Consider the following 25,506-nt stretch of genomic DNA (forward strand, 5'->3'; position numbering starts at 1 on the left):
GCTACCTCGTCAGCAGCTGAATTGGTCTCCCACGGGATTTGCTCAAACTTGACATCATCAAAGTAATCAACCAGTTGATTTGTTAGCTTCAAATACCTCTTCATTCTTTCCTCTTTAGCTTCATCCTCGTTAGTTATTTGTCCAACAACTAGCTTGGAATCAGTTTTCAGCTTCAAATTCTTGACTCGTAGAGCTTTTGCAATCCTTAGGTTGGTGAGAATCGCTTCATATTTTGCTTCATTGTTCGTCGCTGGAAATTGGAGTTGAACTCCATATTTAAGGACATCCTTCTCAAGTAAGGTCACAATCACACCGATGCCTTTAAGACCTGCGACAGATGAGCCATCTTTACACATCGTCTAGTATTCTACTTCTAGATCTAGGTCTGGAAGGGTGAATTCAACCATAAAATCTGCTAATGCATGGGCTTTGATCGCTGTCCTTGGCTTGTATTCAATATCAAACTGGCTCGGTTCAATTGCCCACTATACCATGCATCCCGCTGCATTGGGTTTGCTCATGGCTTTCCAGATGGGCTGATTCGTCATTACCATGATGGTGTGAGCTTGGAAATATGGATGGAGCTTTCTCGAAGCAACAATCAAGGAGAAGGCCATCTTCTCTATCCACAGGTAATTTATTTCGGCACCTTGAAAAGCTTGGCTAGTGTAGTACATAGGTCATTGCACCCGGGACTATTCATGAATCAAGGTTGAGATGACAACTATTTGTGATATAGCCAGATACAAAAACATATTTTCTCCTCCTACATAAGGGCTTAAGAGTAGGGGTTTGGCCAAATAGTCCTTAAGGTTCTAGAAAGCCGCTTCAACCTCGTCTATCTATCGGAAGGTCTGCTTAAGAGTTTTAAAGAAAGGGAGCCACTTATTAGTGGCCTTAGAGACGAACCTATTTAATGCTGCGATCCATCCTGTTAGCCTCTACACCTCCTTCACTGTCCTTGGAGAAGTCATGTCAAGTGTAGCTTTCATCTTTTCTAGATTTGCCTCAATTTCTCGTTGAGGAACTCCCCTGACGAGACTCCAAAAACACACTTGGCAAGGTTGAGCTTCATTATGTACCTTCTCAAAGTATTAAACGTCTCCTGGAGGTCAACAAGGTGAGTTTTTTCTTCCTTGCTTTTTACAAGCATGTCGTCCATAGAGGCCTTTATATTCTTGCCTATTCTCTTGTTGAACATTTGGTTTACCAATCTCTGGTATGTGGTACCTGTGTTCTTTAGCCCAAACATCATGACTTTGTAACAATACAAGCCCTGGCTGGTCACGAATGCAGTTTTCTCTTGGTCTTACTTATTCATGAGGATTTAGTTATACCTGAAAAAGCATCCATGAAGGTTAGTAATTCATGGCTAGCTGTTGAATCAATGAGCTGGTCAATTCTAGGAAGGGGAAAATTGTCTTTCGGGCATGCCTTATTTAAGTCTGTGAAGTCCACACACAACCTCCACTTTCCGTTGGATTTTTTTACCATGACGACGTTTGCGAGCCATTCAAGGTAGTAAACCTCTCGAATAAAGTCCACAGTCAGGAGCTTCTCTACTGCTTCCATAACTGCTTTATTTCGCTCTGGGGTAAATACCCGTCGTTTATGTTAGACGGGCTTCTTCATTGGGTCGACATTGAGGCAATGCTCTATCACATCTCTGTCAATCCCTAGCATATCTTCATGGCTCCATGCAAAGACATCCAAGTTCTTTTTCAAGAACTTCACAAGTTCATCCTTTAAGGATGGTTGGAGGTCCTTCCCTACCTTGGTAGTTTTAGAAGGATCTCCTTCCACTAGCTTTATATTCTCCGCCACTTTCGTGGGCTTAGGCGGCTCTTCTTCCACCATTCAAGTGTGATTTTCTTTGGACGCCAGTACCACTTGGTAACATTCCCTAGCTAAAAGCTGGTCTCCACAAATTTCTCTGATCCCTTGAGGGGTGGAGAATTTCACCTTTAGGCAATATGTTGAAATTGCAGCCTTGAGGCGATTAAGAGTTGGTCATCCTAGAATCACATTTTAAGATGAAGGGCAGTCAACAATTAGAAAGTCTACCTCCTTTGTTACCTGTGCTGCTGAGTTCCTGCTGTAGTCAATAGAGAAATGATGCCCTTTGGAAATACATGGTCCCCACTAAAACCGACCAGAGGAGATCCGAAAGGTTTGAGGTGTTTTGGATCAAGTACCTCGTCATCTCCTGAGCAACCTATTTAATGCTGGAACGCCATCATGTACATCACATCTGCCGAGATTCCATTATCTACCAAAACCTTCCTGGTATTGTACCCTTCGGTGGTTAGCATGATAACGAGGGGGTCGTCATGTGGCTGCCTGACTCCCCTTGCATATTGTTCGGAGAAAACAATGTCTTCATCTCCTGAGCAATGATGTTTGGCTATTGGGTGCTTTATATGAACACTGTTGACAGAGAAAATTCCGCCACAAAATTAGCCAACACCTGCCCCTTCATCGAGCTTCTTGGTCTATACCTTATATCAAAGGATTCCAGTCGAGTCCCCCATTTAGCTATTCGGCTCGTGAAGTCAAATCTTTTCAACAGTGACTGTAAAGGGTACTCGGTCAATACATATATGGTGTGTGCTTGAAAATAGTGAGGCAGCTTCTTGGTAGCATGCACTAGCGCCAGCACTGGCTTCTCTTGGGGCAAGTACCTCGTCTCCGCGTCAACTAAGGTCTTGCTGATGTAATATACAGGTTGCTACACTCTTTGGTCCCTTAGAAGCATGACACTCACGATGTGATCAGACATCGAAAGGTACATGAATAAGTCCTCATCGGGCTTTGGGGCTGTTAACATGGGTGCTTGCATCAAATTTTCCTTCAGGTCTTGGAAAGCTCTTTCACACTCTTCATTCCACTGGAACCCCCTCCATTTCTTCAAAAGCTAGTAGAATGGACGGCAATGATCGGCAAATCTAGAAATGAACCTGTTAAGGGTAGCTAACATTCTGGTTAACACTTGCACTTTTTTTGGATTGCTCAACGGCTTGAGGCGCTTTACCGCTTCGATCTAGTCGGGGTTGACTTCTATCCCCCGGTTGGTGATTAGATACCCTAAGAACTTGCCAACCTGCATTCCAAAAGCACACTTATCTACATTATGGCGCAATTTATGTTGCCGCAATACTTCAAACACCCCTTGAAAATCCTCTATATGCCGTGCCTCTTGTTTACTTTTCACCACCATGTTGTCAATGTATACCTTAATCATACGCCCAATCATGTCCCGAAACATTCTGGTCATCATCTGTTGATATGTGGCCCCGGCATTTTTTAACCCAAAGGGTATCACGGTGCAGTGGTAGTTGGCGTTGGGGGGGATGAATATCGTCTTCTCTTGGTCCTCGGCAGTAAGGGCGATCTAATGATAACCCTGAAAGGAGTCCAGGAAACTCATCCTCAGGTGCCCATATGTGGCATCGACCAATTGATCTATCTTTGGCATAGGGAACGGGTCCTTTGGGCATGCTCGGTTCAAGTCCGTGAAATCTACACAAACTCTCCATATGCCATTCTTCTTCTTGACCACTACGGTATTCGCCAGCCATTCTGGGAAAAAGATTTCCCTTATCGCCCCGGCCTCTTTTAACCTCCCGACCTCCTGTCTAACTACCTCAACGTGTTCTTTAGCGTATCTTCTTGGCTTCTCCTTTTTTAGGGGAAATGATGGATCTATGTTAAACTTGTGAACAATGAATTTGGGATCAACCTCGGGCACCTCATACGGGCTCCAAGCAAACACGTCCATATTCTGCACAAGAAATAACAACGTTCCTACCCTATCTTCATCTCTCATACTTGCCCCTACTTGAAAATACCTGTCAACATCCGATAGTACTTTTACCCTAATTAATTCCTCGACACAGCTAGCCCCAATTCCCTCTTAGGGCTTCTGTAGTTTCTATAAAGGGACCTCCTCAGAGGTTTCCTTCTGTTTAGCTTGCTTGTGCTTCCTATCGACCGTAGTCACCAAACATTGCTTGGCCGCTTGCTAGCTTTCTCTTACTACAGCAATACCCTGTTCGGTGTGGAACTTAACCTTCATATGCAGGGTGGAAGGGACTGCTCCCATTGCATGGATCCATGGCCTTCCTAAAATAGCTGTATAAGAAGAAAACAAAACGATCACTATAAAAACCATTGTTACTTCCTTTCCTTCCATATTCACGGGAAGGGATATTTGCCCCTCGGGAATAACCACTTGGCCATCAAACCCGACCAAAGGTGCATCATATTTCAAGAGGTCTTCTTTCTTTAATCTGAGCCCTTTGAATAGATCCAGATACATCACATCAGCCCCACTTCCCTAGTCTACCATCATTCACTTACTATGAAACCGTTTATCCGGGCGGTTACCACCAACGCATCATCGTGCAGCTAAATTGTTCTTTCCAGATCATCGTCGTTGAAAGCGATGGGTTTCCGAGCAATCTTCATCTTCTTCTCGGAGGGTGGCTCACCCGAGCACTCTTCCACAAGTACTACGGTCAACACTCCTCTCCTCCTAGTCACAACAGTACCCCTCGGGGTAGCATGGATGATTTCGATTACTCCTAGTGGGGGCGAGAGAAGGTTCCCCATTTGCTGAGCACCTTCCCTAGTACCCCTGTTCCTTGAGTCCATCACAAACTCCTTCAGATATCCCGCCTTTACCAATTACCCTAGATGATCCTTTAACACCCGGCACTGCTTGGTGGTATGCCCCTTATCCCTGTGATAGGTACAGTACAAGTTCTGGTTCCGCTGAGATAGGTCACCCCCCATCTTATTTGGCCATTAAAAGTACGACTCGTTCTTGATTCGGTCTATAATCTTGTGCACTGACTCCTTAAATGTCACGTTCACCTCCCCTAGTTGTACCTCCGACTCTTGTATTCTCAAATCCTTTCGGGACCTCGACTGGAAACCGCCCTGCTGAAGACGACTTACTAACAGAGCTTTACCTTTGCTCTGTAGTCGGTCATCTTCTAGGCGTTTGTACTCTTCAATACGCCTCATAAGCTGCCTCATATCCTTAGGAGGCTTCCTGGTCAATGACTCCCGTAGTTCGGAGTCTTCAGGCAGCCCCATTCTAAAGGTGCTCGCCGCAATTTTCTCGTTGCCTCCACCAATCTCATTATAAAGCTCCCAATACCGACTGGCATAACTATGAAGGGTTTCTCCAAACTTCATTTTCGTAGATAGTAATGCGTTAACTGGTTGTGGTACCTGGCTATAGGTTACAAACTGGACACCGAATTCCTGGATCAACTCGGCAAAGCCATGAATGGAACCCTTCTATAACCCATTAAATCATCTCAAAGCAGTGGGCTCGAGGCTTGAGGGAAATACCTTATACATCAGCGTGTCGTTGCGAGTATGCAAAGACATCATCTGGATATAATGGCTAACGTGCTCTACCGGGTCCGTTTTCCCATCATAGGAATTGAATGGTGGACGTGTAAATCTTCTCGGCATAGGGGCCCATTCAATGTTGTTTGAGAATGACGACTGAGTAGCTCTGTGCAGGGCGTGGCTCATAGTATCCATGGCGGCATTACGGGGATGTTGCCCTTCTGGGGAATCTGAATCCCGGTCTGCATACTCTTGTGAACTTGAATGGTCCCGGCACCAATGGGATTCCCGTGAATGTGAACGGTCTCGGTGTCGACGGGACTCCCGTGAATGTGAACAGTCACAGTGTTGGCGGGAACCGGATTGATTGGACTTGGCTCCATAGCGATCTCCCTTACTAGCAGATCCCCTTTCTTGGTTGTCTCAGCCCCTTCTCCGGTGCCTACCTCTTGCTTCTAACTCCAAATCTCTCACTAGTCTGCGTAACCGCTCAAGTTCCTCATCTCTCTCTTCAAATTGCCTATGCCTTAAAGCACCTGATATTGTCCGGTGTGTTTGATACGATCCCTTTCCGATGCCGGACTGCTCTTCCTCTTACTCATGACCCCTCTCTTCACACCTTTTTTGCCTTCGTTCTCTCCATGTAGATCCTTAAGAAGATCCTATCGAACCACTTTCAACAAAACTCTTTGAACATCTTTCAGACATTTCCTGGGCGTGAGTCTCAATCGAACCACAGTTTTGTGGGAGATTCCCATAGACGGCGCCAATTATGCGCACCAAAAATGAGATTAATGGGTTGACCCTCACTTGGGCTTACAATCTACTTGTAGTGTGTGTTTTAGGTTTCCTACTCTGGGTAGTTCCTAACACAGAGACTCCACAAAGCAACCTTACCCTATGAATTCCTCTACTCTCCCTATTATTACTCTTCTGATGCTTCTCTCGCTCCCTCTGTTCTCAGTTTCTTATGGAACCTTCCAACAACCACCTCTTCTCTCTTAACTTCTCATATTTATAGCCCAAAATTAGTCGAAGAGGTATGATTACTCTTGTGGTGAGTGGGAAAGGAGGTCCAATGTTGTTATCCTTAAGTGGGTGATTAGTTGGGAGTGGGGGGTGATAAGAGTGGCATTGGAACTAGTTCCCACATTAGAAGATCTGCCTGGCAGTGATCCTCCCCTAGGTAATTTTGAGCATCTTGAGACTTATCTTCCCAGGAGTTGGCCAGTAGGGTCTCCCATTTGTCGTTCATGTTACAAATGGCTTCATCACGGTTTTTGGGTTTTGGATGGGCATTGAGGCTTGCCTGGGCCAAGTTTGTAGGCCCAATAGAACATACAACCATGCACGATGTCCCAAGGCCTGGGGGCCCAACAAGTCTAAGGCCTTGTACACGTGGCATCATTGTGATGGATTTTAGGGATAGCGGGCTTGAGGGGGGGGTAGCTCCTCGTACAAGTAGAATTCATAGTGTTCCTTTGTGTTAGAGCTTCATTCTCTCCTCTTGTGTGTATGTTTGTTTCTTAAAAAAAAAAAAAAAAAAAAAAAAAAACCTTTTTCTTGTTTTGGCCACATAAACTCTGAAACATGGGTATTTACTATTTAGGCCTAATTGAATCTTTAGCAACCTTTACATAGAGAAAACCAGAAAGGAAAAGCAATTTAATTAAAAGGAGCGGAAGTAATTATTTGTACAGAAATTATGCTTTTGGTTCATTTTTCAATTCACAGAGCAAAAAAAATAACATCTTTTTCTCTTCTTGAAAGAGACAGAAGAAGCAACTACAACTCCAACCATGAATCATGTGAGTCCTAAAGCTAGTGGATCATCTTTTTCGAAAAGCAAGACACAATAACTGGGATAGGAAAAAGATCATGAACCAAGGTCACTGACAATGCAACTTAGCTTTCTTTCCAACACTTCTGAACATATGTTCCCCATCATATGGTAGAAAGACATGAGATCAGACAGCTGTTCTACTGTCATTTTTCCCATCACACTTCTTGCTAACTTTTCTTTCTCCTCATTCAACTTCAATCTCTCAATGTAGGAACCTGCATTCCTTACTGTTGCACCTATTTGCTTCAACCTATTCTCTTGTTGAAAACTTAGTGCTGTGTTTGACTGCAATGAAATAACATACCCAATTCATACCAAAACATATAAAAAATAATAGGCAAAGATTGTATATTTGTATAATATCTAATTAAGAAGGAAAGCCCTAATAAATAAATAAATCAAGCACTCTTCTGATCTATATCTATATAATACCTCAAGAAATTCTGCTCCAGCTTCAAGTTCAGATTCTTTCCAGGGATGTCTCACACGGCCAGTAGTGTATAAGTTTCTTGCAAGTGAGAAACTCCGAATGATAATTTTTCTTTGCTTCTCCATTTCTTGATCCAACTTTAGGTGCTTTGGCACAGATATTGTGCTATTAAGCTTTTTCTGATAAGCAATAACTGCCTTCACAAATTCCTGCTCAATTTCCATGCTAATTAGAAAAGCTTTAAAATGAAAGGAAAAATAATAATAAATAAATCAATTTCATTGCATCTCTAACATTTATCTTAAATAAGAGATCATAATAAACCTGATAAGCAGATGGGCATCCTGGATAGTCAAATTCCTCAGAATCTGGCTGCCTCATTCGCTCGGGATGAAATTGGAGTCCCATTATAAATTTACCCTCTTCAGGATTATAAGCATCGGGATCATAAAACCCTTCAATTAGACCATCGGGTGCAAATGCCATTGGAACAAACCGCTGAGCCAATCTCTTAACTCCTTGATGATGATAACTATTCACCAAAATCTCCATTTTCCCTTCTTCCAAAGAATCCTCAAACCAGTGATCCAATGGTGTGTTCTCCACAACCTTAACCACATGCCTATGCCCATCATAATTGTCATAATCAATGTGCTGGACTCTCTGGCTTTCTGGGCACTTCCTTGATATTTCTTTCTCTAGATCTTGGTAAAGAGTACCTCCACATGCAACATTTAGTACTTGCGAACCCCTGCAGATCCCCAGGTACGGTATGTTCCTCTCTAGGCAAAGCTTTGCTAGCCTTAACTCGATCGTATCCTTTTCTTTATCAATAGAGGTATCACTAGAATGAAGCCTCCTGATTTCTTCCAATTCTTCTAGAGAAAGACCTGAGGCCTCTTCATATAGAGAAGGATCAATGTCCTCTCCTTCACAAAGAAGAACGCCATGAATTGGCTCAAAGCTATCTAATAGCATATGAACCCCATTAACACGGGGAACAATTACCGGTACTGCACCATAGCCTACTATAAGATCGAGATGATATTCACCTGATAAATTACATATAAAGTTTTAGTTGGCCATACAAGAATAAAATAATTATAAAAAATAAAATGATTTTTTTTTTTTTTTTGAGTTTTTGATAATTGAACTACAAATTCTTAACCCAAACTGTCCCACTCCCTACCCTTCAAACACCCCAAAAATCGTGTTAGATGAAAATTAGGATCCTTGGATTGACAGAAAGTTATTCAAGTCCATTAAATCCACCAGTGAGATGCCCCCGAATATACTTAAATATGTTGTAAAAATTGATTTGCGCAAGAATTTAGATACGTGGAATAAGAGAACGTACCCACAAAATCTACGAACTTGTTTTTGCGAACGGTACGTCTAGAGACAATGACAACACGAGGGAGGATCACAGAGAGATCGGAGGCCATGGCAGTCAGATGAGTGTATTTGGCAAGTCTTTTCACAGGTTAAGCTTTTTGCGGGAGACTAATTTCCAGGCTATATATAACAATTGGAAGAAGAAAGCAACAACTGGGGTCGATTTTACTAAAAATTAAAAAATATATTTTTGTTAGGTACAGAGAAGGAGTCAGAAACAGGTGCAAAGTCGTGGCGCCGCGTATATTCCAGAGTTCCCAGGATTAGGGTAGGTAATTGTGTATATCTTATTTGTTGTACTTGTATGTATATACATATACATTAGAAATGTTACGTCTACAACATTTTTACAACAAATCACATATGATTAGTTGTTATTGGTTCAAATTTCAAACTAAAACTAAAATTACTTTTTTGCCTCAACTAGTAACAACTTGCCACTTAGGATTTATTGTTACTAGTTGTTATTGTTGGGACAAAAAAATAATCTTAGTGTTAGTTTGAAATTTGAACCAATAACAACTAATCACTTGTGATTTATTGTAAAAATATTGTAGACGTAGCATCTTTCTATACATATACATTGTATGTTTAGATTTGGATTTGGTTTCCCATTATATGTCAGCACAAATTAACAGAGATTTTTTTTGGGAATTTTCTAATTTATATTTTTAGAGAGTATTACATTTTAGCACATTAATTTAAACTTCTCAAATTTTGACTCCATCCTTCCCCATTATATCATCATCATATATTAATAGTTAATTTTTTTTTTCTTATATTAAAATCTTAAAATCCATTTTAAAGATTAGAGTTCGTCATTGGATGGATTTTGATTTGAATAAAATCTATTATAAAGATTATGTGAATAAAATTATACTTTCCTGGATTTTGATTTGAAATAAAAATGCTATATTCAATATAGCTTTCAATCCTCTAAAATAGAAGGTGACCAATAGTCGGGCAGCATGATACTAAATTCGGGCTTAACATGCCATAAACTACGAGAAATTATTATTTACACTGGAAAGACTGTTGATTTGGTCCTCCTTGACCAATGAGATAATGTAATCTATGCAAATGTATGTATAAACTTCTTAATCAGTACAAGGAATAAAAAACTAAAAATTACCAGATGATATCACAATTACATAAACAACAACATTTTATTGGTTGGAATGTCAATAAGGACCACATCAGCAATCCTTCTGGTGAACCTAATAATTTCTCCATAAACTACTGTTAGTTTAAAAGTGTTTATAAAAACCACTGTGCACTCTTGGTGCGTTGATCACTCCACAAGTATAAGTGATTGTGGGATGTGGGGGGAAAGGACCGGGATTCAAGTCTCCAAGAAGGAGTTTCACACACATATACACTTAAATTAGGTTAAAGTAGAATTTCAATCTTGTAAAAAACAATATATATATATATATATATATATATATAAATCAAAAACAAAAAAGTGTTTATAAGAAAATGGGGGAGTTGGTTATTGATTATCCAAAAATAATTTAGAATCACAAATTTTTTTTTTTGCCACAAATATGACTGGTAGAATGTGAGTAATGAGAAAAAATTTGCTAATTCATTTAAAAGTGTTAGGTAGCAATTCATAGTTTGTCACGTTAAAATTGTACTAAAATTGTGAAAGAAGAAGAAGAAGAAGAAGAAGAAGAAGAAGAAGTTATGATTCTAAAATGGTTGATGATTATCTTGGGGGGTAGGTACATTTGATTTGAGGACGGTGTCAAAGCTGAGGTGAGTTTGACCTGGTGCAGGTTTTGGATTGGATTAGAATATGAAGTGGAGTAGTAGCGGCCCTCTTTAGTTTGGAAGCAACTATGGAAAGTGTAACTACTAACTAGCCTTGGCTGAGGATAAATTAGGACGGATATCATATCAGCGCTATACAATGCATGACAACCTGTCTTCACTCTACAGCTTGCGCCGCGATGTATTAAAGAAATTAACGAAACACTATCACATTTCAGCACAAGTATATGTCTGTATCTATTATTTCTTTCTTTGAACTTTAAAGAGATGGTGTGATAACTGTGATTTATTTCCCCAAAAAAAAAAAATAATAATAAAGAAGAATTTTGAACTTCATATATATATAAAAGCTAGGATACTCTTCATTTAGTCATTTACTTCGAAATATAGAGAATTTATTTTATAGTTTAGTTTTATTTATATTTTAAAAGTCTAATATTATATAGTGTGACATTATTAAAACATAAATGATAACTAATTTTATGGCTATTTAAAATTAATAGTCTTCTCAAAAAAAAAAAAAAAAATGAATAGTTAATGTTGTATTAAAAATCACCATAAATTATTAATATATTCGTTTATAAATTTTTTATAGTAAAATTGATAATAGTTCAATAAGTTTAATTGATGTTTTAAGTTGTCGGTAATAAAATCATGTGTTCTAATTATAAATTGATAACTCAGAAAGCAAGAGATGAAATATAACGTATTGATCAGTAGAAATGTTGAGAATTATTTTTAACATTTTCGTAAACTATATAATTAGCATATCTACGAAAAAGTTTACATTTGTTGAATTAGAAGGTGGAAAGACCAAAGCCCTGACACGTGGCTAATGTTTATCCTGAGATGGTACATTTAAGATGGGTCAAAGCTGAGGAAATGGTGACCTGGTGCAAATACAATATAAATAATGAATGTTTTGGATGGGATTAGCACAAATAGCGGCATTAATTGTTTGGTTGTGCACTTATCTAGTTGCCCGAGTCTTCTAGGAAGAGAAGGGTTTAAAATGATACTAATAATTATGCTTTTGCTTTGGAACGAGAATCATGCTTTTCATATGATAAGAGAGAGAGTGAGAGACATTTGATGTTTTTTGCGTGCAAATACTACTCCACTAAACACTAAATTAGCTCAGCTCTGCTTATTACTCCCATTAGCTAATAGCTACGCATGTGCTTGCGTCACCTGAGCTCCCAATCCAAAAACTACTAATTTGGGTCAATTTAGGCACATAATTTTTTTCACGTGAAGGTCATGGAGAGAGTTGCTACTTGCGAGCTCCAAATAATAAGGTGTTTGTATTTTATTTATGAAAAAAACTAATGGATATTTTAAGGGCATTAATTTAGGAAATATTTTATGATACATTTTATATGGAAAGTAAAAAAGCAATTGCTTTTTTTGATAAATTTTTATATTTTTCATAAAAATAGTATTAAAATTTTCCTAAAATGAATCATAAAAAATGTCTAGGTATTCATTAACAAGACTTTTTATTTATTTTTAGCTTATGAAAATGTCCACAATTTGGATATAGATCTAATGCAATAATTAGGGTTATTATACCACGTAATAGTGAACAATGGCTGAGATTAAAACTTAAACCAACTGGTTTCAAAAAACTTAAACCAATTGACCGACAAAAATGGGTTGATTTTCCTTTTAACCGTTTGGCTGATCTCTAGTTTCACAATTTGGAAAACAGCACGGTTGGTTTAGATTTGGGAATTGGGATATTCACAATTCAACAAATTAAAACCCGACAAGCCAATGCAGATTATATTCTTTATAGGTAAAAGTTATATTTGTTTTATTTATAGACTTGTTACCACTCCAACGTTCCAAAATGTAATGTAAATATATTATATATGTTTCTGAATCCCAATTTTTTTTTTTTTTTTGCCTAAAACAATTCAAATATAAATTAGGCAATCAAAATGGAAGTTCAATGAACATTAAGCTGATTTACTGCGCTATAAATCTCAAATTAGTTGTTTTTTTTTTATTTTTATTTTTTATTTTTTTATAATATAGAAAAGTTTAGAAATTGTATCAATGTAATTAAGAAAAACTTATACAAGTAAAGGTTGTGTTAGGAATACAACAGCCAAGAGGGAGCTCGCCAACAAGGATTACATGGAAGAAATAAAAATATTCCTAGGTCAGGAATTTCTTTTTTCTTTTTTCTTTAGGAAAAATCAGGAATTTCATTAGTAAGCCATAAGCCTCTGATACTCCTCCAATAGCCCGCTGGCACCATCCAAAGTACCTATGGGGAGGACTTGGAGTACCCTTTTAAAAAAAAATTATAATAAATAAATAACATTATAAAAAAAAAAAAAATAACACACACTCGCACACATATAATATAAATTTATAATAAAGAAAGGACAAAACTTAGGTAGAGTACCTTAGGTGTTGTTCCTTAGGTTGCTTCCTTAAGATTCAGCCATATGATTACTTAATTAAAAAATATACTTCCATCCTATTAGAAAAAAATTCATATGGCATAATTTTAAAAGGGGAATCTAAGGAACTGTACTTTAATACTGTACATAAGTCTTGCCCATAAAAAAATATACTCACAATTCACAAAAACTCATTTTTTACTCTTAGAATTGGAGATGTTGAGATAGTTTGATAGAGAAGAGAGAATCATGAGAGAAAGAGAGGAATGTGATATGTGTTGCTGTTTGGCTTTGGACTAAGCTGATATATAATCAGGAATGCAAAATTTTAATTAAGCTAGGGTGTGCAAAAATATTTTTAAGGGTAAGTTAAACTAATAACATATATATATATATATATATATATATATATATATAAAACTCGACTCAGGGGGTTCAATTGAACCCCTTAAACATAAGCTAACACCGCCCCTATGGAGTCGGCACTTGTTTTAATGGAAAAATAAAAAACTAAAATCGAAAAATACATCTCTTTATTGATTTAAAATAGCTATACATTGAATTTGAGAAGAACAAAATTTAGTTAAAAAATTGGTTATAGTCTAAGGTTACAACCTTACTCAATAAAATAAACATTACTACATATTTTGAAAATCTAACTGTTGAATTGCATGTTCTTTACACTCTCAATGTACATGTTAAATTTTGTGTCAATCATATATTATTCACTATATGATCTATAAGCTTATATTTCATACATAATTTTAAATTACAAAAACTTGCAATTTAAACAATTTTTTGATGACATAGTTATTGATATTTAATTTTCTAGAAATTTTACAAACACGAAGAATATAAAAAGAAGTAATCTAATGTTGAATTTGTTAAAATTCACCTCTAACAAAAAGATATTAAGTAAGGTTGTAGCCTTAAAGTACAACCAATTTTGTTGCTAAACTTTGTCCATTTGGGAATAACTAAAAAATTATATGACTTTGGTCTTAGATACAATCTAAGAAAAGTATATGGTTTTGATTTCTAGTTACAATCCATAAATTGAAAAGTATAGGGATAAACATTAATTTACTATCCCTTGATCTAAATTTCGAAAGCTATGCTATAAGATGTGAAAAGTGTTAGGTAGCTACCTTATTCGATGAAACTAGTTTTCTAGACTATAGTGTTCATTGTTGATATCAAAGTCAATTGTTTGGTAATAAGTTGCACCTTGCAATTTTTGGATGTTGGGTGGTTTAAGGTCCCTCTAATAGTGTCTATTATTTTCATTAAGGTTTTAAGTCTGATAAAAAGGCAAGCTCTTGATAATCACTTTAAGCCTGTCCAACAATCCAATGGATCTCTAAGAGACCGAAAATTTTGCGTGTCATGATGAAAGCTTTAGAGAATTCTTAAAAATGTTTCAGTGATTTTTTAATTTTTTAGGGTGTATATATGATTTTTAGTGAGAAAAAAATAATAATATAATACTATATTTATTGGAGCTTCAATAAAATCTAGTTTTGGAAATATTGGTTAAATTAAAAATAAATAAATAAAAAGTGTAAAAATAGCTTAAGCCATGAAAACCTTATCTAAACCCCTAAAACAGATTTTAAGACCTTTATTTGGGGGATTTATGGGCCCGGGATCATTTGGGGTATGATGAGAGCTTATTATGGAAGTTCGATGATTACTTAAATTTAGAATTCTAAAACTAGGTTTTGGTGCCCATTTAGAGAAATCATATATGTGGTTAAGATGTAAGGGGTTTTGGAAATACTAAAAGTAGAGTTTGGGTCATGCTAATTATCTCTTTGGGGGTTGCCTTGTTGGGCTAGAAAGGGTTAAGAACATAAATGCTAAATGTTTAGTCATATGCGTATTAATAGCTGTATTTATATAATCTAATTATATAATTTAATTTCATGCAAGTAGAGGCAATTTTTGTTAAGGTGAGTGTTGAAAGTCAAAGGCAATGGCAGAATTTGAAAATAGAAGAAGAAGAAGAAGAGGAACGGCTATTTTCTCTTTAACGGTCTCTTAGCCAAACGGTGTCGTGTTACTTGAGTGTATTTTGCCTTGAAGAGAAACGATGCATTCAAGTTAATAGAATGATGTAGTTTCATGCCTTTTCTTCAATAGTAGTGACTCAAGACTTGCTCTGTTTACTTTCTCTGGTTGTGCTTGATGAGTCACTCTGTTCTAGCCTTGATCTTCAGTGAATCGTTGAGCCTCAAGCTTCTACAGTAACTGTCATCCAGGCTATCGTCCCTGATTTCACGGAGCAATGGTCGCAGGGTTGTTGTAATGCTGTTAGTACAGTTTTCTTTAGAAGATTCTTGATGTATTGTAATTATGCTTTATAAATAGAGCTAAGTATAATGTATTTCTTTGAGCTTGATTAATAGAATTTCTCTTTCTGTTTCCAGAAATCTCTCTCTCTCTCTCTCTCTCTCTCTCTCTCTTGTTACTCATTTTCCACCATTGTTAACCAACTTGCAAGCTCCAAATCTTTCATGGTATCAAAGCTCAAATCCATGGCTTTAACAGCACCAACAGATACAACTCCAATCCACACAACTCCTACTCTTTCAACCTTAACACAATCACCATTGTTGTTACTCTCCAACATGTCAAACCTCATGTCAATTAAGCTCGATTATACTAACTACATTTCATGGAAGCACCATTTAATCACTATGCTGGAAGCTTATTCTTTGGTTGAACACATTGATGGTACAGCACCAAAGCCATCACCTTTTGTTCTTGATGCTACAGGAACTGCAACTTCAGTTGTTAATCCTGAATTTCAAGCTTGGAAGATCAAGGATAAGGCACTCCTTTCCTTGATTAACTCAACTCTCACTCCACAAGTTTTCTCACTTGTTGTTGGTATCACTAGCTTGAGAGAAGTTTGGAACACTCTTGAACAGAGGTTCACTTCCACATGAAGAGCTAACATCTTGGATCTTAAGCTTGAGCTTCAAGGTCTCAAGAAAGGAAATGAGTCTGTGAATTCCTTTTTGCAGAAGATCAAAGTAGCTCGTGACAAACTCCTTGCTATGGGAGCATAGTTAACAATGAAGACTTGATTTATATTGTGCTTAGAGGACTCCCTAGAGAATTTGCACACTTCTGCTCTACATTCCGAACTAAGAGTGATTCTATCACTTATGAGCAACTTGCTATCATGTTGCAAAGTGAAGAACAAGTTATGACTAATCACTTAGATTCAGTCTCTCATTCTCTTGCTATGTTTACTTTTAATGGCAAAACAAATAGCAATTCATAGAATTAGTCACAGAATTATGGATCTGGAAGAGGAAGGGGTAGGAATAACTCCAATAGAGGAAAAAACAAAGGAGGAAGATGCAACCATAATGGAGGTCAGCAACAGTTTTCATCACAAGCAACTCAGAATTTCTCTCCTCAAAACTTCTCTCCTTAAAATTCCTCTTAGGGCTTCAAGCATGAATGTACAACATGCCAAATCTATGGGAAATCAAGGCATCAAGCCTTAGATTGCTACCATAGGATGGATTTTGTTTATCAAGGAAAAAATCCTCCCACAAAGCTTGCTGCCATGGCTAGTGCATCCAATGCAGCCATCACCAACAATCAAGACCCTTGGCTTGCTGACTACCAATCTCAACAATCTTTCAATCCAATCTCAATACAGAGGACTTGATCAAGTCACTATGGGAAATGATCAATCTCTACTAATTAATCACATAGGTAATGCAACCTTACATACCAAATATCACAACTTCATACTTAAAGATGTCCTTCATGTACCAAGAATTGCTATGAATTTACTTTCTATTCACAAATTCTGCCTACATAATAATTGTTCTTGTCATTTTGATGCCAATGAACTTAAAATTCAAGATATTCCTACGGGAAGACTCCTCTACAAGGGCTTGAGTGAGAATGGTGTCTATCCCATCTACTCAAAGAACTTCATCAAGTCATCACCTCACATCAGTTCTGAGTCACCTTCACAATTAAATCACTCTTCAGCTTTCACTCAATCTCCTTCTGTTTTTCATGTAAATAAGGGTAATAAATGGTTGCTGTGGCACCATAGGTTAGGACATCCAAGCAATAAAGTGCTTGAATCTTCTATTGATGCTTTATGTACCTCAGGTAGTGATGAGGGATTTTCTCATTGTAAACATAGTGAGTGGTAAAATGCATCAATTATATTTTCCTATTCTACTTTTCAAGCTTCAAAACCCCTTGAATTAGTGAATTTTGATGTTTGGGGTCTAGCACTTATTACATCCATAAATGATTTTCAATATTACATTCTTTTTATTGATGAGTATTCTAAGTTTACTTGGCTAAGGTGTGTCGGTTCAGTTTCAGTCGGTTTTCTAAGTGTTGGCCAACCGAAACCGAAATTTTTGGTTTGTGAAATTCTCAACTGAAATCGATCGAAATAGTTGAAAAACGGTCAGTTTTGGTTTGTTTCGATTTCGGTCAGTTTCAGTGGGTTTTTTTCAGTTTCCTTATCATTTATTTTCTAAGAAATCATACAAAGGAAAAAAAATAAACAAACCCAGAATATAAAAAAGAGAGAGGAAATTGAAAAAATAAACAAACCCAGAATATAAACAACCAAGCACATGGGTTTTTTCAAAACCCTAACTTTATTTGCACATAAAAATTGAAAAAATAGCATTGATTCAATATTAAACAAACCCAGAATATAAAAAAGAGAGAGGAAATTATCGAGAAATTAAGCAATAAAGCAGTTGAACAAAGCTGATGAACGAAGTTGATACAAAGCGACAGAGAAAGAAAAGAGAAAAGAGAGAGAGAAAAAAGAAGAATCATATCGTGAGAAAAGAAGGAAGATGATCGTGTTGTGGGGAGACCGGTGTGGGGAGGCCATCATGTGGAGGCCGGTGTGCAGAGGCCGGCGGCAGAAAGAAGATTTGGAGTGATTGTGGAGTAAAACTTACCGATGTGAAGGGTCTCTCTCTGTCTCTCTTGCTTGTGTGTGAGAGTGAGAATGAGATGAGAGTGAAACGTGTGCTAGGTTTTAAAATTTTTTTTTTAGTTTAATTAGTTTACCTAATTAATTTAAGTTTAATTAGATATTTAATTAGTTTAATGGGTTAATGGGCTTGATTATATGCAAGGCTTGAGGCCTAATGCATTAATGCATTTGAAAGGCCTAGTTGCAGGCTACCTAATATATTTGCAAGGCCGGCCCAATCTGATTTTATATTATATATATAATATTATAATATAAAATATATTATATATATTATTCGGTTTGGTTTCAGTCGATTCGGTGCATACATACTGGAAACCGAAACCGAAACCGAAACTTCGGTTTGTGAGAAATAGAAACCGAAACTGATCCGAAATTTTGGACACGATTCGGTCAATTTCATTCGGTTTTTTTCGGTTCTTCGGTTTTATGCACACCCCTACTTGGCTTTATTTTCTTAAACATAAATCTGATGTTCTTGATATCTTTAAGTTCTTTAAAGCTACTGTTGAGAATCAACTTGATTCTAAAATTAAAGTTTTAAGAATTGATTCTGGTGGAGAATTCACTTCCAATGCTTTTAAGCTTTTCAGTTCCACACATGGTCTTGTTCATTAGTTTTCTTGTCCTCACACACCACAACAAAATGGAGTGGCTAAGAGGAAGCATAGGCATATAGTTGAATGTGCTCTCACTATGCTCTCTCATTCACAATTACCACCTTCCTACTAGTCTTACGCAATCTCCACAACAGTCCATATAATCAAAAGGCTTCCTACTCCTAATCTCAAGAATTGACTCCTTGGGAAGTCTTGTTTCATTCTAAACCCGATATTACTCACCTAAGGTATTTTGGTTGTTTCTGTTTTCCTTTGCTGAGGTCTTACAATACACACAAAATTCTACCATACCACTCCTTGTATCTTCCTTGGTTACCCTGCACACACCAAAGGTTACATCTGTCAAGACCCAATCTCTTCTTTGCTTTATATTTCAAGGCATGTACTTTTCAATGAAACTAAGTTCTTTTATCCTCAGTCTTTATCCACTAGTCAAAATACTTCCACTCTTACACAGTCTTCCACATCACTCTTGTCCACACAGTTTTGTATTCCTTCTCCATGTACCTCATCTGACTCCTCCTTACCTACTGCACCTCATAGCATTGCCTCATAACCTACCTCTGACCGATCCCCATCTATATCTACATCCATCCCTTAGTCTACTCACACTCACATACCTACTTCCTCTCCCCAAACATCACAGTCTACCCATATCTCTATTCCTCAATCACATCCTAGCCTTGACCTTCCTTTACATAATTCCTCTACTCTTCTATTCCCACTGCCATTTCCTCAGTTACCCCACAGGTTCCTTCTTCTATCAATACTCAACCTATGATCACTAGGTCTAAGGATGAGATTTTTAAGCCTAAAGCCCTTGTTGCCAAGGCTACTGCTGTACAATCCTCCACTCATGTGATCTCACCTGAGTCCAGCAAAGCTAATTCTACAGTAACTTCCACCCACTCCAAAAAAGCTAGTTCTGCTCCTAAGCCTGATTATATTCCAACTGAACCACCATCTTATAGAGTTGTTGCTTAATATCCACAATGGTGTACAACAATGGATGAAGAGTTTGCAACCCTTAAAAGGCAAGTTACCTAGACCTTGGTTCCACCCTCTCTTTCTCAAAATTTGGTTAGTTGTGAGTGGGTGTACAAGTTTAAACACAACAATGATGGCACTATAAATAGGTACAAGGCTAGGTTGGTTGCAAAGGGGTTTCATCAACAATATGGAGTTGATTTTGAGGAAACTTTCAGTCTAGTTATTAAACCACCCACTGTGAGGATTATTCTATTTTTTGCTATTCAATTCAACTAGCCCTTAAAACAGCTAGATGTAAGTAATGCCTTCCTTCATGGTTTCCTAAGGGAGGAAGTTTACATGGTTCAACTTCCTGGTTATGTAGACCCTGCATATCCCAACCATGTCTGCAAACTTTGAAAGTCTCTCTATGATCTCAAACAGGCTCATAGAGTTTGGTTTAAGAGATTCTCCACATAGTTACTTCATATGGGGCTTCAGGCTTCTCTAACTGATTCCTTTTTGTTCATTCTTCAACAAGGCAAATTGGTGGTCTATCTTCTTGTCTATGTTGATGACATAGTGATGACTGGGAACAGCTGACAATTCTTGTCCTCCTTGATTACCCAACTCAGTGCAGCCTTTGAACTTAAGGATTTGGGCCCCCTTCATTACTTCCTTGGTCTTCAGATCACCAGAACATCCAAAGGCTTATTTCTAACTTAGACCAAATATGCTTAAGACTTACTTCTCAAGGTCAATATGCACTCTTCCAAATTAGCTCAAATCCCTTGTGCTCCCAATTCTAGATTGTTTCCAAATGATGGTTCCTTCCTTTCTAATCCTCATGAGTACTGGAGTTTGGTTGGTTCTCTTCACTATTTGACCTTCACAAGGCCCGTTCTTAGTTTTACAATGCAGCAGGTGTGTCAATTTATGTCTGCTCCTACTGATGTTCACTTAATTGCAGCTAAACGAATTCTCATGTATGTTAATGGCACATTGACCTATGGGGTGTTTCTTTAACCTGGACCAATCTCCCTTTCAACGTTTTCTGATTCGGATTGGGCAAGTGATCCTTATGATTGGTGTTCAATCATTGGTTATATGGTCTACCTTGGTTACAAACCCATTACTTGGAGTGCCAAGAGGAAAGAAACTATGTCTAGATTTTCTACTAAATCTGAGTATAGAGCATTGGCCTCCACTGCAGCTAAGCTTTCATGGCTTCGACAGGTGTTGAAAGATCTTGGTATTTTTCTTTCCTCGCCTCCCAAACTCTAGTGTGACAATGTCTCTGCCCTTGCAATTGCATCAAATCCCATTTTTCATGCTTGAACCAAACATGTGGAGGTTGATTACCACTTTGTTCGAGAAAAGGTGCTTCACAAAGATCTTCAAGTCAAGCATATTGCCCTAGGTGATCAAGTTGCTGATGTTTTCCACCTCTCGTTTTGTTTTTCTCAGGTCCAAAATCATGGTCTCTGTTGACCCCATGGTTTTAAGGGGGGAAGTTAAGGTGGTGTTGAAAGTCAAAGGCAAAGGCAGAATTTGAAAATAGAAGAAGAAGAGTAACGACTATTTTCTCTCTAACGGATTCTTAGCCAAACGGTGTCGTGTTACTTAAGTGTATTTTTCCTTGAAGAGAAACGGTGTGTTTAAGTTAATAGAATGATGTGCCATTGGCCTCAGTAGCCTATTGGCACCCAAGCACCCTTGTGTCCTGATGCTCGGGGGTTCTAGCCCCCGCAAAATCACCTAGCAAAAAAAATAAATAAATAAATAAATAAAGTTAATAGAATGATGTCGTTTCATGACTCTTCTTCAATAGCAGTGACTCAAGACTTTCTTTGTTTTCTATCTCTGGTTGTGCTTGATGAGTCACTCTGTTCTAGCCTTGACCTTCAGTGAATCGTTGAGCCTCAAGCTTCCACAGTAACTGTTATCCAAGCTGTCATCCCTAATTTCACCGAGCAATAGTTGCAAGCTTGTTGTAATTCTGTTAGTACAGTTTTCTCTAGAAGATTCTTGATGTATTGTAATTATGCTTTATAAATAGAGCTGAGTATAATGTATTTCTTTGAGCTTGATTAATAGAATTTATCTCTCTCTCTCTTTTCTGTTACTCATTTTCCGCCATTGTTAACCAACTTGCAAGCTCCAAATCTTTCAATTTTAGTCATGTGCCTAAATCCTAATGCCTATTTGATAGGGTTGAGCTATTCTTTATTAAATTCTAGTTGAGTCGTTGAGATATGTTGGAGATCTCGGGCTGAACTGATATGGCTTTGTGAGGTAAATAGAATTTGTTAATTTTGGTTTTTTTTTTCTAAAATGCCTACAAGTTCTCAAATATATGCTTTTGTAGAGAAAAATAAGAATAATATTATAATATTTGAACATTCTTACTACCCAATTATTTTTATCATGTTGATGCTGCAAAATTTGAAATTATTATTTTACAGTAAACCCTTGTGGTTGAGCTAGATTTTAAAAGCATGATGCACTGAAATATTTATGCTTTAAGCATGATTCTTGAAATTTACTTGTTAAATATGCACAAACTAGATTTTAAGAATGTTTTCATGTTTGATACCTTGATAAAGATGCATATTTTGTATGAGTTTGCAAATGAGTTTTTTGAGAATTGATACTTATAAAAGATATGTGTAACTATATATGATCCCTTGATGTGTTTTAAAGTCCTCAAGGAATCATGATTGGTTAGATTAATTAGTATCGTAGCTTAGTTCCAAAGAACTATGGTCCCAAAGAGAGGATAATGCACTTATTGTAACAATGTAACTCTAAAGGAGTTTTTACCGGTTATAGTTTCCGAAGGAGTCTTAAAGTTATCGGTTCCAAGGTCTGACACATATGATAAGCACCAATGGCATTCCACTTATGGTGTACCAAACGCACCCAACCAATAATTATTAAATAGTCTCGGAGCACTGCTCAAAATTTCCCAAGTATTTTCCACCATGAACTCCCTTACGGTGCGCAATGTACATGCATGTCAGCATGCGAGACCTTGCATCTAGCTAGACAGAAACAATCGAGGGCAACCACAATGCATAAAGAGTGATACAAGCTTTCATGGCTTATTAATGCAATGTGCCCATGACTATGATCACCTCTCTTGTTGGGGGGGGGGGGGGGGGGGGGGGGGGGGGGGGTGTGGTGGGGCATGTATACCGTTTACGCTTTTCAATGTTTTCATGCGCATTTCTTGATATGATTTTCATATATATTTAACACATTTCAGAATCCTTTGCGTGTGTCCATATATAGTCCAGCCACTTGTACCGTTAGGATCCGTTCTGTTATGTAAAGCTATTCATTCAAGCAACTATTTGAACTGTACATTCACAGAGGCCATAGGAAAAAGTACTCACATTAAAATTAAAAAGCAATCAGTAGACTTTGGATTTGATCTTTATTGTCCATCGGAAAGAAATGAAAACCAAAAATAAATAGATGAATCATAAAGACGTGCTACAATTCATAAACAACAAATCATGGAGGGGAGAGCTGGCAACTCAAAATCAAAGGTCAGTGGCATTGCCATGAAGTTTTGTCTCTAACATTTCTTGACAGATTAGCCCCATCATACGGTGGAAAGACAAAAGAGTGCCTAACTGTTGGACTGACATTTTTCCCATGACATTCCTTGCCACCATTTCTTTTTTCTTTTTTTCTTTTTTTCTTTTTTTCCTTTAAATTCAATATATCATAGTAGAAAGCTGATTTCCTTACTGTTGCACCCATCTCCATCAACCTAAACTCTTGCTGGGTACTGAAACTGCTTGTATCATACTGCAAAGGTTAAAACAAAGCATAGAATTCATGCATGATTGATTATTAAACACCAAACCACTCTCCCCTTCCCCACTCCTGCAAGCTAAATACAGAAAGAAAAGGGAAGAGAGAAAATTTTTATCTAAGATTAGTACCTTGAGAAATTCAGCTTCATGTTCAGATTCTTTTAGTGGATCCAGGCCACAGCCTGAGGTGTACCTGTCTCTTGTGAGAGATAAACTTCGACCAATGAGTTTTCTCTTCTTCTCCACTTCTCGTGTGAACAGTAAAGGTCTTGGCACGCACACAGAGCTTTCAAGCTTCTGATAAAAAATTATTGCCTTCACAAACTCCTATACAAATTTTAAGCAATTTAGACAAGAGTGAATGATGCTAGAAATATTACAATTTTTTTAACATTGAATTTACCAGCTAATGTGTTAATTTTAAATAACAGATACCAATAATAATAATAATAATATGACACTGATCATAATCATAGTCGCATCAATTAATTTCTAAGCCTTTTGTAATAAAACTTCAAATTTTAGCTTTTTTCTTCAGATAATTCAAAATATGATTCATTAACTTCATAGTCCCTACATATCTTAAAACAAAAATGACACATATCTATTACCTGATAAGTAGATGAGCATCCAGGATAGTCAAATTCTTGAGAATTTTCTAGTCTCATTCGTTCTGGATGAAATTGTGATCCCACTATAAATTTACCCTCTTGTGGATTATATGCATTTGGGTCATAAAACCCTTCAACCAATCCATCGGGAGAAAAAGCCATTGGAACAAAGCGCTCGGCTAATCTTTTAACTCCCTGATGGTGATAACTGTTCACTAAAATCTCCACACTCTCCTTTTCCAAAGAATCCTTGAACCAGTGATGCAAAGGAGTGCCATCCACTACCTTAATGATATGTCGATGCCCATCATAGTCTTCATAGTTAATGTGTGTCACATTGTGATCAACTGGGAATTCTTTTGAAATTTCAGTGTCTATGTCTTGTTAAAGGGTACCACCACATGCAACATTCAGGATTTGAGAATCTCTACAAATTCCCAAGTATGGTATGTTCCTTTCAAGACAAATTTTCACTAGTTTCAATTCAATCAAATCCTTTTCTTTGTCTGTGGCAGTATCACTAGCATGACTTTTCTTGATTTCCTCAAGCTCTTCTGATGAAAGACTAGACGTTTCTTTCTCATAGAGAGAGGGGTCAATATCTTCTCCTTCACAAAGAAGAACAACATGTATGGGCTCAAAACTTTCCAACAACTTGTCTACTCCGGAAACTCGTGGAACAATCACAGGAACTGCTCCATAGCCAACTATCAAATCAAGATGATATTCATCTGAAAGAAAATATATTTCATGTAAGCTAGAGAAGAAGACCAGTATAGTTCATGTAAATGATTTTAGAATATAACGTTCACATAAAAAAATAAAAATAATAAAAAACTCATACCAATAAAATCTACAAATTTGTTTTTACGAACTGTTTCTTCTGGAGACAATAAGCACACGAGGTTTAACCACTGAATTGGCAACCATGGATGAAAACCTGAAATGAGATGACACGTTTTAAACTATAGAGATTGAAGCTTGATAATTTCCTTCATTATTAATAGAAAGCTGAGACCCCCGGTATATGATTTGCGTGTTACACTATTACTAAGTTTGCAAATCTTTAGGTTTTCTTTGTTATTATTTCACGTGACATATTTAGTAGTTTTGCACCCATGCTTCTTTGAGTTCAAATCTTCTGTCACATTTTGTCTATTCCACTCTATACTCCATCAATAAACACATGTCACGTGTACACCTATTTAATTAAATTTGACTTTTCTTATTTTAATTATATAAAATAAAATAACAC

The 25,506-nt window shown here is 37.2% G+C and overlaps 2 protein-coding genes and 1 pseudogene across 2 annotated transcripts; all 3 read right to left on the reverse strand.

Moving 5' to 3' along the window:
* Positions 1–4,806: 4,806 nt before the first annotated feature.
* On the reverse strand, positions 4,807–5,747 carry LOC115965716. Its single transcript, XM_031085018.1, has 2 exons — positions 5,571–5,747; positions 4,807–5,307 (listed from the first exon to the last, which is right to left on the reverse strand). The coding sequence occupies exons 1-2, from the start codon at positions 5,745–5,747 to the stop codon at positions 4,807–4,809; spliced, it is 678 nt and encodes a 225-aa protein (XP_030940878.1).
* Positions 5,748–7,028: 1,281 nt separating this feature from the next.
* On the reverse strand, positions 7,029–9,198 carry LOC115977983 (putative glutamine amidotransferase GAT1_2.1). The gene is made up of 4 exons (XM_031100013.1): positions 8,995–9,198; positions 7,962–8,689; positions 7,640–7,846; positions 7,029–7,492 (listed from the first exon to the last, which is right to left on the reverse strand). The coding sequence occupies exons 1-4, from the start codon at positions 9,080–9,082 to the stop codon at positions 7,241–7,243; spliced, it is 1,275 nt and encodes a 424-aa protein (XP_030955873.1). The 5' UTR covers positions 9,083–9,198; the 3' UTR covers positions 7,029–7,240.
* Positions 9,199–23,361: 14,163 nt separating this feature from the next.
* LOC115965727 lies at positions 23,362–25,181 on the reverse strand (annotated as a pseudogene).
* Positions 25,182–25,506: the final 325 nt, after the last annotated feature.

This window comes from Quercus lobata, chromosome 2 (assembly GCF_001633185.2).
Source record: "Quercus lobata isolate SW786 chromosome 2, ValleyOak3.0 Primary Assembly, whole genome shotgun sequence".
Taxonomy (NCBI): domain Eukaryota; kingdom Viridiplantae; phylum Streptophyta; class Magnoliopsida; order Fagales; family Fagaceae; genus Quercus; species Quercus lobata.

What these genes read in the sequence shown, in the direction of transcription:
- LOC115965716 (XM_031085018.1), bottom strand. Translation starts at nt 5,747, where the DNA reads ATGGAGCCAAGTCCAATCAATCCGGTTCCCGCCAACACTGTGACTGTT. An exon ending in CCCAGAAGGGCAACATCCCC is followed by an intron (nt 5,308 to 5,570) that starts GTAATGCCGCCA and finishes AATGGGTTATAG; the next exon opens with AAGGGTTCCATTCATGGCTT.
- LOC115977983 (XM_031100013.1), bottom strand. Translation starts at nt 9,082, where the DNA reads ATGGCCTCCGATCTCTCTGTGATCCTCCCTCGTGTTGTCATTGTCTCT. An exon ending in GATGCCCATCTGCTTATCAG is followed by an intron (nt 7,847 to 7,961) that starts GTTTATTATGAT and finishes GAAATTGAGCAG; the next exon opens with GAATTTGTGAAGGCAGTTAT. An exon ending in CTGGAGCAGAATTTCTTGAG is followed by an intron (nt 7,493 to 7,639) that starts GTATTATATAGA and finishes ATTTCATTGCAG; the next exon opens with TCAAACACAGCACTAAGTTT.